General features: G+C 41.0%; 1 protein-coding gene across 7 annotated transcripts in view; it reads left to right on the forward strand.

Annotated features, from left to right (window-relative positions):
- The window catches only part of LOC127962221 (neurexin-2-like), a 408,062-nt gene that overhangs the window by 306,132 nt on the left and 86,863 nt on the right, over positions 1-15,067 (forward strand). For all 7 annotated transcript variants that reach the window (XM_052561735.1, XM_052561731.1, XM_052561733.1 and 4 more), the window contains one exon: positions 196-315. In XM_052561735.1, coding sequence (XP_052417695.1) covers positions 196-315 — 120 coding nt within the window. The remainder of the gene's footprint in view (positions 1-195; positions 316-15,067) is intronic.

The following is a 15,067-nucleotide window of genomic DNA, read 5'->3' on the forward strand; positions in this document are numbered from 1 at the left end:
CACACACAAACACACACATATGTAAACAAAAATGTTTATTTTGGATGCAATTAATTGCAATTAATCATTTGACAGCACTAGTATTTATATATATTTTTTGTGTATTCATGAATGCCTTTTTGCTAAGCCCTGGATATCTCCTCACTCCAGCAGACAACTGACCCGCTGTGTTTGTGTTTGTTTGTGTGTGTGCAGGACCCAGCACCACCTGTACGGAGGACTCGTGTCATCATCAGGGGGTGTGTCTGCAGCAGTGGGAGGGCTTCTCGTGTGACTGCACCATGACGTCCTATGGGGGCTCGTACTGCAGCGATCGTGAGTACACACACCATCGCCGTCTTCTGCAGCGATCCTGGCCACAGATCACACTGTAGTGTTCACAGAAGTACTTTTTATTCCAGCTCTAAACCAGCTTCTGTAGCTGCTTTGAGTCCTGTGTGATTTATGGACCCTTTTCACAGACTGTGATGACGCATTTCCACATTAATCAACATTATTATTATTATTATTATTATTATTATTATTATTATTGTATATAATGTATATACTTTTTAAATAAGTAATATATAAATAAATTACGCCATACATTTCCAAAATAACATCACATCATATACATAAAATATATATTGGTATTACTATTATTATACTATTTTTTTGTATTATTATTATTGCTATTGGTATATATACGGTTGCATAATTGTTTATGTAAATAACTATAAATAAAATAAATACATGTCCATAATAATGTCACAAAAAATATAATATTTATTATTATTACTATTATTATTTTATATTTCATATTTATATAAAGAATATCGAAATATAATTATTATACAACTTATATATAATTTGCCTTTTTTAAATGATTATTTACCACACATTTCAAATTCCAATATTTACACATTTATTTACATTCATGCATTCAATATTCTGTTGCCCAAAGCGAGACACAAAAGAAGTCTCGAGGTTGCGTATGTAACCATGGTTACCCGACGGGAACGAGATGCTGTGTTGAGCGCTTTGGTAACACCCTGGCAAGACCATGTTCTGAAGCATGTGTGAAATCAGTCCAATAATGAAGTGAGAAGTCATGAAGGGGGTGATTTGAACAACCAAGAAGCATAAAGGCGCATCCGGCAAGCACACATGTTAGCCTCTGCTGAAGCAAGCACCTACAGGGATGCAGGGAATATGGCAAAGAGATGCAGCGTCTCTTTCCCTTCAGGGAACCATGGTTACATACATAACATCAAGACGTTCCCCTTCAGGAACTTGAACTTGGGACCCTGAGGTAGATGTCAGATCGAGACTGTAGAACTGCATGAATGTGTATGAAGAGGACCAGCTTGCATCAGCACAGACATCTTGAAGGGCCAGGCCCACTGATAAAGGCTTGGAGGTCGTCATACCCCTGGTCAAGTGCGCTCTGACCCCTATAGGTGACTGGAGGCCAGAGGACATATAGGCCAGTGTGCTAGTCTCAACAAACCACCAACTCGGGTTTTCAAGGTCGCAGGAACCTCTTTCTTAGGTGGACCAAAGCAAATGAACAACTTGTCTCAGCCTCAGACACGCCCACAAACCATTGGCTAAACGTCTGATTCATAAGGCACACAAAATTGAAACACTTTAGAAGTTTCAAAGTTGTCATCGGATTGGCAGAATTATACAGGATTTTCGGGAGACATGTGTGTTGCGTTCTTTAGCGTTCCACCTGGAAATAAAGATGCCTTCACACCAAACCCCATCATGAAAGAAGAAAGCCATTGTGTTTACAACTGTGATGACTAGCACTTATCAGGATCAACTAAATGCTGGATTTACAAAAATATGTAAAAAGTTTGCAGCCTAGACTTCCTTAAAAAAAGGCCGAAAGTTTTATACACTGGTCTGTTATTGTGGCAACATTTCCACACCCCGAAATGTGATAATGAATTAAATGAGCTGTGATTTGGTTGTTTGACGTGTCGGTCAAACGGCCTCATGGGCGGCCTTGGCTAATGAAAGCCTCCGTGGATTCTAGACCTTCAGCCATCAGACTGAATGAACAACTGATCTGCCTTATGCCACTGGGCAGCTCTGTGAACGTAAGCATCTAGTGCTCACACTGGACAAAGCAGATTGAGTCTTTCCTGGCCTGCTTCCTGGAATGGAGGAGAACAAAAGGCTTGCAGCACAATGGGACCAGGCAACGAGGGGGACACTTTAGGGACATACCCAGGTCTCGGGTAGAGGAATGTCCTAGCCGTGCCCGGGGCAAACTCCAGGCATGATAAAGCAAGTGCCTGTGGGTCCTCAATCCTCTTCAGTGAGGATATAGTGAGCAGATCATCTTAAGTGTGAGGAACTGCCAGGTCCCATAAGGGCCTCAGCCTCTGGATGCCATGGAGGAAATGTGTAACTAATGAATGTCTTTCCACTAACTGACTACCCTGAAGGGCTTGTAAAGCAGTTAAGCCATGTAAACCTTCAGAGAGGAGTGAGAAACTCTGCAGAGAATCACTCCTTCGGAATCTCCAAAACTGATCCAACTGGGCAGTTGACTGGGTCTTACAGTTGCTGTCCGCACCAAGAAGTGAACAGTTTCTATTCCAAGGCATACAGTCTCCTTTTGGCAGGAAGTCTGGACTGGAATATGGTTTCAACAACCTCAGTTGAGAGACCGGATGATGTCAGGTGTGCCCGCTCAGAGGCCACGCCCACAACTTTCATAACTCCGGGTGGGGGTGAAGGATGACTCTGTAGTGGAGAAAGCACACTTTTCTTGGTATTCAGCCGTAACCCCATCTCTTTCATATGGGTGAGGATGACGTCTCGATGCCGTGCCGCCATCTGCTCTGACTGAGCTAAAATCAACCAATTGTAATTCAGTATGTGGATGCCCTGGAGTTGCAACGGAGCCAAGGCAGCGTCCACACAGTTTGTGAAAATGTGGGGTGAGAGTGACAGGTTGAACGGAAGAACCCGATACTGGTATGTTTCACCCTCGAAAGCAAACCTTGGGAACTTCCTGTGTTGAGGAAGCATGGATACATGGAAGTATGCCCCCTTGAGATCTATCATGACAAACCAGTCCTCAGACCTGATTTGAGACACAATCTAATAGTCTGATAGTTAGCATCTTGAACTGAATTAATTTGAACACGTGATTCAGTAGATGCAGATCTATGAGTGGACACAATCCCCCATGCTTTGTCAGAACGCTGATTCTCTCTCTCGAGGAAGGAACACGTTCTGTGGCTTACTTTTTCAAGAGAGTTTCTACGTCTTGTTCCAATACCAGAGCCTGCGCAGGATCCGCTAATATAGGAATAACCCTGTTGAAGCGAGGTGGACGAGAACCAAACTGATTCTGATCTCTACAGTGTGCAGGACCCATCGTGAGACATTTGCAGAATTTTCCATGCTGTCAGAAAGTCTACTAAGGGAAACAGTCTCTGGCATTACTAGAGGAGCCACTTCATTGGCCTGAAGTGGATAGCCTGCCGGGAACGACTGAACTGACTGCTCTAACATGAGCATATTCCCACCAGGCCATTAAAAATGACATCCAGCCTGGTTGAGAATGTTCCAGACCTTCAGGGATGATGATGAGGATGGGGAGAGATAGCTTGCAAGCGCCTGCTCCACTGCAGGCATCGACCCATAACCCTTCTCATTCAGCCCCATGATGTTCAAGTAGTTGGTGATTGTTGGACTGAAAAGTCAGGCTGAGTATGATTGCTCCCATGGTCTCGACACCTTGGCAAGGAGATCGGGGGGAAACAGAAGGCCCCGTCATGAAGGTTGTGATTTGATTCTTAGGAAATGCTCATCCAACTTGCTTTTGCTCTCTTTCTCTGCTGGCCAATTGATTGTTGAGCTCAGCTACAGTGCGAGTCACAACATCTCAACTAGCTCCTTATATGCATGAGAGTGCAATGGCAAATCTCCAGTCTCCTCTGTGTCTACACTCATCACATCAACCTCCTCTGAGAAATATAGATGAATTCCCTGGCTCTCTCTCCACAGGGAAGAAACCACAAAGGCAGCATCCGATCCCTGAGAGGGAACCATGGATCTAGCGGTTGAGGACCGAGATAAGGACAAGCATGTCTTGAAGCCCTCCACTATATCCACTTGTGATCCCCACAATAACAGCTGCAGCTGTGCCTCAGCAACAGTGGGCAAGACCCAGCTGGATCTCGAACCTGGCTGCTTTCATCGAAGATGGCCAGGTGGGAGCAGAGCACACGGAGTGGGAGAAGCTCACAGTCATGCAGACAGCCCCCCCTCGAGAGCTGCCCAACCATGCTCCACTCCCAAACGGACAGCGCACAAATCGTGAGAGATAGCGTGGGCAGGGAAGAACACATGACTTGAAATGCTGTCTGCTCGCCACATTACATTTTGATTTACACTTTGGCACTTTGGCAGATGCGCTCACTGAAGAGCATGAAACTAACATGTGCGTTTGCCAGATGTACCTTTATGCTTCTTGGTTGCTCACGTCACCCTGCTCGTGACATCTCAATTCAGTTTTTGATTTCACACATGCTTCAGAATGTGGTCTTGCCAGGGTGTTCCCAAAGTGCTCTACGCAGCTCAAGTTCCTAAAGAGGAACATCTGGATGATAATATAGATACATAGTGTTATGATATAAACAGTCATAACAATACAAGCAGTTGCTGTATAGTGAGCTATATATCACTGTAAGTGAGTGTAAATAGAATATATACATCTGACGACCTATATTGTTTCCTCTTTTGTAAAGTTGAAGTGGAAATGCTGTCAAGGTTGTTTTTTTTTTTTTTATCCTGCTGTCATTCACAGAAATGTGTGACGGGTCCACTGTTCCCCTGTGATGAACATGTAGAGGTGTTACAGATGTAAATCACACAGCATCTGTGACTCTGATCTCCTCTGCGCTGCTCTACAACTGAACCAATGGTTTCACTGCTGTGTGTGTGTGTGTGTGTGTGTGTGTGTGTGTGTGTGCTGAGTACACGCCATCTTCATTATCTGTTCCTGCGTGTAATTTGATGTTAATTTCATCTCATCTCTTAATTGGCTGATTTATTGTGGTTAATAATTGGTTTTTCGAGGTCTCCCTGTTGGTTTAGTTGGATTAATTGTTTGATAAGTGAAAGACACAAGACACACTGGAGCGTTAGCTTACGAATCTGAGTACTTCCTGTTTCCTGTAGATCTGCAGTGTACTGAGCATCTTTCTGGTATTACTAGACTGGCTCAGACCTGAAGCTGTGTTTAGTGTCGATGGAGCACTGCTAGCTAAACTAACCTGCTGAAACAGATTAACTGCAGGTAGATTTGTTTTTATGTTTAAGTAAGTTAAGAAGGGTTTAAACATAAGCTGGATACTAGACGCTTGTGAAATAAAATGATTAAGGTGAACCAGACAGAATCCACACCTGTATTTTAAAAACAAACGAAAACAACTTCAACCCATTCAGTTGCTTTTTTCCTTTTATTTTTAATCAGTACATGCACATTTATGCATAGAATAAAAATATATGTATGTTTTAATTTTGTATAAAATTATAACTATAATACTTTTTATTGTTATCATTTTATATATATATATATATATTTTTTTTAACTTTTTAATTGTTTAAAAAAAATCTAAAAAGTGTCTCTGATGCGTGAGTTAATGAGCAGGTCTCTGGGTGTCTGGTGTGTGTGATTCTGTCTGCTGTATCTTGCACGCTTCTGCATCTGTGTGTGTGACTGCTGATAAAGTTGTTTTCATGTCATCTCAACTTCAAAGAAAAACCGCTCACACTCCTTTCACTCTTTGCTCTTTCGGTGGGTTCTCTGCTGTGAGCGTTTCACTCATTCAAACAGCCTTCAGCGTTTGTTTCTTGATGACCTGATTTGACACAATCTGTATTCTAAGAGCAATAGAAATAAACACACACACACACTCACTCACAAACACACATACACAAACTCTCTCTCTCTCTCTCTCTCACTCACACACACACAAACACAAACTCTCTCTCTCTCAAACAAACACACACACACACACACAGTGTTTACTGATGTATTTTAGAAATGCTGTTTTACTGAATTCTTGCATCATTAAATCACTCATTTCTTGTTTATTACCGTGAAGCTGCTTTAGCACAGTCTGTTCTCTAAGTGCAGTAGAAATAAATATGACTTGACTTGACACACACACACGCACCAGCACAGACACACAAACACACACACACACACACATGCGCACACACAGGGGCTTCTTTCTAACAGGTCAATCTGGCTGTGAATACATAATTCAGAGCTGAAAGATTTGTGTGTTTTCATCTGCAGCTGCAACACACACACACACACACACACACACACACTGATTTACATGGAAATGAGGTCATCCCAGAGGCATCTATTAAATAGTGTGTTCTGTTTATGTGAATCAGTATGCAGTGATAAGCGTTCAAACAACAGTGCGCTGGATTGTTCTGTGTTTGTTTTGGTTCTGGTCGCAGTTATTGTGTGTTTTCATTATATAATGTTACGTACTGCTTAATAGTGCTGTCAGTCTGATCAGATGAGTCCTGACACGCTCAGATCAGCTGATGTCACTTCCTGTCCATCATCACACAGAAGGTCAGGTTGAGTCCGCTGACCTGTGGAGAGCAGCGCACTGACGGCTTTTTAACAACAGCACATGTAAAAGAGCAATTAATGTCAAGACTGATCATCATCATCATGAGTGCTGCTATCAACTGAAACAAAGACACTAACAGTACAGTTAGACAAGCCACGCCCCTGAATAAACTCCGCCCCTCGATAAGTCCCGCCCCTGCTTTACAGAGCATCTGATAGGAATGAGAGTGCCATTCAGTGATTTCTGTGTTCTGATTGGCGGCGGTGACGTCATGTGACTGATCTCGTTCCACAGCATGTCAAGTGTTGTTTTGGCCATTCTGACAAAGCAAAGTCTGTCGTAGGTTTGGAACCGATTAATTGATTATATAAATGTACCTCTTCAGAAGAGATTTGACTGCATTGTGTTTTCATCTTCGCTCCATGTAATAGCTAATAAATCAGTGTTCTTAATCGTAATGCTGCTGTGTCTACAGAGGTTACAGGAAACAGCTGTAATTCTGCTGCTCCATCAGCGCCACCTGCTGTCAGAGAGTGGATCTACAGACACTCACATTCACATGAAGCTTGAAGAAAAACAAGCTTATGTGGATTCTACACATTTAAACAATTTGGATAAGTTATCTAGAATCATTTACGGAGCAGATAAAATACATATGATCAATTATTAATAATCATTTTGACTTAACTGTTTTCTTTATTTTATGGCATCTGCCTATACAGATAACTGAGTCAACATAGTTCTTTATACTTAATTATACAGGAAATATTAAACATGATGTTTTTTTATTGTCATATAAAGCTTTAAACGGATTGTTACCTATGTATTTAGCTGAGCTTCTGAGACGGTACGAAACGGTCAGATGTGTTAGATCTACTTTTAATGAATCGCTGGCAGTTCCAGAGCGAGATATAAAACAAAAAGAGATCATCTGAACGTGTGTCTGTTTCCAAATGTGGATTGAAAACTGTATAGATGTGCTTTTAAAATTGTGTGATTTATTTTATTCTTTTGTATATTTTTGGGTTTGATCTTTTCTGCTTCATCATATTGTGTATTGCTCTTCATAAATGTATATTTTATGATTGTGTTTTTATATTGTGTAAAGCACTTTGTAGTTATATGAAATGTCACAGATGTATATTTACGGATTAATCCACTCTCTCGTAGAGGAGTTTTCTCCTGAGATTACAGGAGGAGAAAATGACTTCAGAAACGTGGCAGCATTCATATTTTATTTCCTCTCAGAGATTGGTGGCTCTATTAAAATCTGTTGACTTGAGCTGTTTTTGATCTCAGAGCTTTTCACATGTTTTTCAGGATGCTGCTTTCTTCCTAAATCATTTTCCTTCAAATCCAGCTGAAAAGGGTCACAACATAGTGGATTACTCAGGAAATATTCATCTATGGCCTTTAATATCTTAGCTTTCTTCACTAATCATGTTTGATATCTTTCGATTTTTAGCCGGAGAAGTTTCTGAAATTAGTTTGATTTGATGTTGAACGACCCATTACGTCTTGATGGTTAATATTTGATCCATATCTGATGATATTTGTCTGAGGGGTTCAGTCCTCATTAGCTGCTGTTGATGACAGAGAGATCATGTTCAGTTATGGTCTCAGTAAATAGATGCTGATTGGTGTGAATCATTATCAGTTTGAGCTCCACTCTTAAACACACTGTGAACCTGAGGTGTGTGTGCGTGTGTGTGTGTGTGGGGGGGGTGTTCACAATAGTGTTTGTGCGCTTGATTCACGTCACACTCGTCCTTGAACGCAGCTAAATTCTTATTCTCCGAGCTGGACTGTGTCCGACTCATCACTACTAATGAATCATTACTGAGGTCTGCTGTTTAACAGAAACACCTCAAGACGTCCAGTATCAGCACATTAATGTGGAAACACACAGTGTTCTAGATGAACAGCTGTCAGTCAGTTCTGTTATCACAGATTCTTGATCTGGTGCGGATTCAGTGACCTGATCACAGCCAGTGTTGTTTTACTACTATTATAGTTTTTATTAAGGTTTTGATTACTTTTATTTTATTTACATTTTAGTAATTTTGTTTTGTCATCTTTATTTTTTTAATGCATAAATAGTTTATTACTTTTATTTCAGTTTTAGTAATTGAAAATGACAAATGTTGAGAAATGAGAAATCCCAGCTCACTGAGATGAAATAAGTTTTGTTTGTTTAATTATGTTTCATTTAAGTTTATTTTACTCCAAATAATGACTTTAGTTTTGGATTATACTATAATAACCATAGTTACTTCAAAAATAATTTACACAAATATTCTTTCCTATTTAAAGTTTCTGTCTTGTTTCAAAAAGTTTAAAATCTTAAAACAAGATTTGGCAAATTATAGGGTTTGGAAAAAACTCATTTCAACACCTATTCTCTGAAAACAAGTCTTAATAATCTCCAGTCCTAACTGTCTGCATAAATATGTGTTTAATCTTGTAGTTAATTGTATTCAATAACTGGGACCTGATAGGATCCTCATGAAAAGACTGAGGAAGAAGGAATATGTTCTTGACAGTAGAGCGTCAAGAAGCTCCTCATCACAGCAGTAAACGCTGCTCTTTCTAGAGTTTTTCTTCTGTTCTTGAAAGCTTTTGACTTCTCATTAATAATGATCATGGAGCGCTCATGCTCTGAATGTGGGATGAGGATGAGGAGTGCGTGTCCTGATGAAGGGTTGAATTCATGAGGCGTAGATCTGAAGGTGAACACATCTTCAGCAAATGTTCATTTTTTGATGAGCTGTTCATTTAAATCAGTTCTGGTCATTCTGATGTGAGGGAAGCGTAAGAATCAGCAAACCTTCAGGTGATCAAGTAATATAATGATCAGAACACATATGGGCTTTGGGGTAAGATCTCAGTCCTCATCAAACCCGAACCACAAACAGCAGTTCGCTCCTGACTCTGGTCTTGTGGTTGGACTCAAATCAGAGGATGATAATTGATCTGACAGAATGTTCCCTCTTCTGTTCGTGAGGGGGATTGTGGGATATCCATGGTTCTGAGGAAGGGTTTTCCCATGTGTAATTACTTGATGAAACCGTGAGGGCAGATCTGTCCTTCTCATTCACTCCTGTAATGAAAGCTCCTGACGCTAACTGCTGTTTCCAGCAGGATAACACTGCTCTAGAGTTGAGTGTGACACTGGTCCCAGGTTTGAATAACACAATAGATAAGTAGACTGCAACTTGCTTTGGAAAAAAAAAAGCATCTGAGGTCAAGGGTTAGATTCACAGGGAATGTGTCGATTGATTAAATGTGTGAGTGCAGTGCAAGTTCCTTTGGATAAAAGCATCTTCCAAATGCATTAAAGTGAATATATAAGACATTAATCCGTTATAGTCATTAGCTGGTCAAGATGGTTGATTAATTGGCATTTAAATGACATTCACTGATGCGCTTCGCTCGGCAGCACAAACTTGCTGATTTTAGGATTAAACATGCTGAAAATTCATGTTAAAACAGAAAAAGAAAGGAAGGAAAATAAAAGTTATGTATTTAATAAGATCATATTAATAAGACATTTGCATTGTATTTTTTGTGTACTATAAAATAATTGTATTTTAATTTTAATTTGAAAATATAATCGTATCACTGTGAGGTCTGTTTTGGGTTTTGTTTCTTGTTCATGGTTTTCATGTCTTTTATTTTGTAGTTTGTTTATGCTGTTTGTGTCCTGCTTCCCTTTCCCTCATGTATCTCTGCCTTGTGTATGGGTCATCTTCTCATTGGTTATTGTCTTGTCATGTGATTATCAGTTCTGTTTGCTCATTGGTTGCTTTAGTCATGTGTCTTGTTTCTCATTGGTTTGTTCTTGTCATGTGACCCTCATTGTCTGTATAAGTAGCCACATCTTTGTCGTTGTCTCGTGTGGTGTATTAACATATGCACCTGCTGCTGGTGAGTCTGGTCTGGTCTGGTCTGGTCTGGTCTGGTCTGGTCTAGTCTAGTCAAGTCTTTGGTTGTTTGCTTTTTGGATTACACCTTTAAATAAACTGCACCTGGGTTCATCTAAGCTAGCCGTCAGTGGAATACTCATTACAAGAACAGTTTATTGATTATTTTGGTTAAAAAATAAAGTGCAATACTAGTGTGTGTGTGTGTGTGTGTGTGTGTGTGCGTGTAGATTGATTAATGTGAGCACCAATCCAAATTTCCTTGTGCTCTCACAAGAATCATAATGAAAAACCCATGTGTTCTTCTGCACATAAAACCATCTTGACCACAATCTTGAACTGAATTGTGTCATCCGTTGCTTTCCTGTAGCTCAAGCAGTAGATCATGACATCATGGCTTTGATTCCCAGAGAAAGTGAGAGCTGATCAAACCTAAATGTATATCTTTAATGCAGTGTAAGTCTCCTTGGATGGAAGCATCAGTTGGACATTGATCGTGACTGATCTAGACGCGCTGGAGGAGAGTGTGATCCAGCAGTGTGTTTGTGTGTTTGTCCTTCTCTCATTACTTTGAATCACCTGAGATCTTCTGCTGTACCCACATTCCCTCAGTTTCGTGAACAATCTGCCCACCGCAGCTCTTAATTAAAGCATCTCCGAGCTTTAGAAACACGTGTTTGAATCGAGGCTTGACTCTCTCTGGATCTTCTGTCCTGGCGCTCCATTAAGGGTCAAGAGTTTCCTCTCGAGAGCCGCTGACAGGAAGCTGGAGCAGAGCAGGGATCGATGTGAATCTCCCAAATGCATCTGTGACTGTGGAGGGGTGCACACTATTGATCCTCACACACACACACACACTCAGCACTGTAACAGCATCCGGCTGCTGGGATCGATCCGTAGCTGTCATCCTCACATTGATCCGAGGTCTGTTTCCATCTGGTCTGGGCTCATGGACGCCGCTGAATCCAGTCTTAATCTGCTCGGAGACCTGAAGATCTGGTGCTAAGCTCTCGTTTGCCTTCAGCCGTTCAGATATTAAAGCAGTAATTAGCTCCGGCGGCCGTGAACGAGCGGTGTTAATTGTCTGGTTGACGCCCCAGAGGTCATGAGCTCTTGATAACAGCTAGTTTTCTTCATCTCATTCAGAGTTTAACTCTCTTAATGACCCTGCAGAGGCTGGTCAGATACAGGAGAGAAGGATCCCCAGCTCGGGAGTGTGTGTGTGTGTGTGTGTGTGGGAGGACGCGTGTTAATGATGCGCTCACACTAATGCATGTTTACCAGAGTATTGGAGGTAAATGTGTTGCCTGCAGTGTTTCTGTGTTATTGTGATGAAATACACGTGTGATTCACTTCAGACTACAGTTCCTCTTTACAAACAAAACAGAAAAAGAAACTGTGTTTAATAGGAGGCAGTTAAGCTGAATGCAGTTCTCCTCTTCTTTGGCTGCTCTTGTTCGGTGTTTCCACTTTGTAATTAAACACACTTCATTAGGAAACTCAAATCATTACTGAGAATTATTATTATTGCTGTGTATGTTGGGTCATTCCATGTCATTATAATATTATTAATAATAACGATTATAATAGTATCAGCTGTATACAGAGTGAGCAATAATGGTTTTCAGCACTGAGAGTAGGTCATGTTCATCCATCTGGAGCTGCCTGAGATGCCCGTGTGTCTGGACTGGAGTCTGTTGAAGACGTCAAAAGGAAACCTTGTTAAGACCCAGTATCTAAAAGTGCTTTAAGATATCTTAAATGCTTCTTGAGTTAAAGGCATGCACACCTTTGGAAGGGACAAAAAAAACTTGAAAAGTGAAAATCTGTGTAAAAGTAACCTTATGATGCTGTTATCTTTGTGAAGTCATTTCTACCCCCTGTAACTTGGTTCTGAATAATATTGACCGCCTGGGGTTGATTTGACATGGAATGACCCTATTATCATTTTGAGTGGCAGAATTAGTTGTATTTGCTGACATGTTTGTGATGTAGTGATAAAAGACAAAAAGTGATACTTTATACACTGTAGTGATGGTGAAATATCATGTTTGTGTGTGTATAGCCCAGTAATCATGGGAACCCCTGAGAAACATCATGGTGTCAGTCTCTGATCTCGGGTGAGCATCTGTTAGAAACACACAGACTGACACACATCAGGATCCACTGCAGACAGATTGAGTCTCTCACAGCCTCACCGACTCCATTAGACGCATCAGAACAGACACTGGAGTCTGCACTGCGTTTGCTTACAGATGTGTGTATAGGAGTGTGCTGTTTGACAGACGCAGGTCCTAACATCTCTCATATATCAGATGAGTCCGTCTCTGTGAAGTCCGTGAGGATTCGTATGTGTGCTGCTCTGGAGGCAGTGTTCACACACACACACACACACACACACGACCTGCTGAATCTGCAGCTTGATTTCAATCAGACAGACTCATTCAGTTTCAATCATTTATTACGCTCCAGTTCAGCTCATAATTACCCCAAACCCTGTCTGTTTATTTGTTAATTGCGTTTACATTTTTTATAGATTCAGTGTTTTTAAAATTAAAATGTAGCATATTCATTCATTTGTTTTCAATTAAAAAAAAAATGGTGGTAATCAAATTAATTTATAACAATTTTATTAATCATCGATCATAAAATTATAATTCATGTGCACAAAATGTTGCCCTTAAAATAAATAAAACATTATATAACATAAGTAATATAAAAATGTATTTATATAACTTATATTTTTGTTTTATTGATTGGGTGGTATTCTTTAAAAAAAACTGCACAACCATGTTTTTGAATGAATAATTTTAAATGATTCTGAGTTGTTTATACCATGCGCAGTATTTCATGCACATTATCTGCACTGCAGAAGTCACAGAGCTGAAGCAGTAAACTCTGATGACAGGTGTGTGTGTGTGTGTGTGTGTGTGTGTGATGGGGATCCTGTGGTCAGTGGTTCTAGAGCGGTCAGTGACTCTTCAGACTGTGTGTGTGTGTGTGTGTGTGTGGTGGGGATCCTGTGGTCAGTGGTTCTAGAGCGGTCAGTGACTCTTCAGACTGTGTGTGTGTGTGTGTGTGTGTGAACCGCTGCTCCCTCAGAATAACACACACTGAGTGCTAGAGGAGGTGTCTGGAGGAGCCTGCGGTTCCTCTGATTGATGGTCTCCACTGTTGACCGGCTTTTCTTCCAGTGTGTGTAATTGCTTCTTGATAATATAACAAATGAGAAGTGACTCCAGTACATCAGCGCAGGACAGTGAACACGAGCAGACACAGCCTGGTGCTCTGTCACTCACACTGCGTTATCAGGTGGAGTGTGTGTTTGTGTCTGTGTGTGTGTGTGTGTCAGAGATCAGATCTCGTGGAGTTTGAGCTCAGAGGATCACGACTGCTGCAGCTTCATCTCAGATCCACAGCTTCAGTCCAGCAGGAGCACCGCGCGCACACACACACACGCACACATGCACACACACACACTCACACACACACACTCTCACACACTCTCACACTCTCTCACACTCTCTCACACACACACACACAGAGTTGTATGTTTTGGTTTCTTCAGCACAGTAGTGTGAAGATGGATATTGATTGTGATTGTAATGATGAGAGTCAGGGTTCATCAGTATTACTGACCGCAGCTCAACACTGTTAATCACAGACAGCAGATAATCACGATCAATGATGTTTGGATCGTCTCAGTCTCATCTGAGAGACATTATCAGAGATATAGAGAGACCGCTGATATTTAGATCAGTTGATGTCACTATCTGCTGAACATCTCTGATTAACATTAAACGCAGCACAATTTCATCATATAAATATCAGCATCTGCAACATATTGCATAGTTTTTGCAGATGATTACGAGCCATAAAAGCCCGATGTATCAAATATGATGCAAAACATGAAATATTTTTCCAACATTTCATCTAAGTTTCAATAAACCTTTACATTTAAATGAGATATTTGTTTCATTGTTTCATATTTCAGGCTTTACAGACTCTTCAAATAAACCTTTTACATGATTTCTGTATCATAATCATTATTTAATATCAGTTTTCTTTTGTCTATTATTGCTCTGCTCAGATGCTGTTCTAAACTCATTCAACTCGAGGTGTTTTAATGATCTGGGAACACAACATTTGAGCTGAACCGAGCTGAACTGAGAATCGAATGCGTCTGTGAGCTCTCTTCCTCTGAGATCTGCTGGAAGTGGAGTCGTCTCGGTGTGAGTCTCAGACCGCTGCTGGTCAGATTCAGGAGAGGGATTTATTAAGGAGTTGTGTGCTCTGTGCTGGCTGTTGTTGTGTGTGAGGATGATGTCACTTCCTGTGGAAACCTCCGCTGGGATCGATGAGTGAAGAGCACAGACACAGTCACAGCCAATCAGAGCCAGCGCTTCACACGTTCCTCCAGTCAGAGCAGACGTCTGAGAGTGGGTCTCAGTGGAGCTGGACGTCTCTCTGACGCCTGCAGTAGTCTGGGCACTTCTCAGATCGACACACATGATATCACTGATACTGGGGGAGACA

Source organism: Carassius gibelio, chromosome B7 (genome assembly GCF_023724105.1).
Source record: "Carassius gibelio isolate Cgi1373 ecotype wild population from Czech Republic chromosome B7, carGib1.2-hapl.c, whole genome shotgun sequence".
In the NCBI taxonomy this organism is placed as follows: Eukaryota; Metazoa; Chordata; class Actinopteri; order Cypriniformes; family Cyprinidae; genus Carassius; species Carassius gibelio.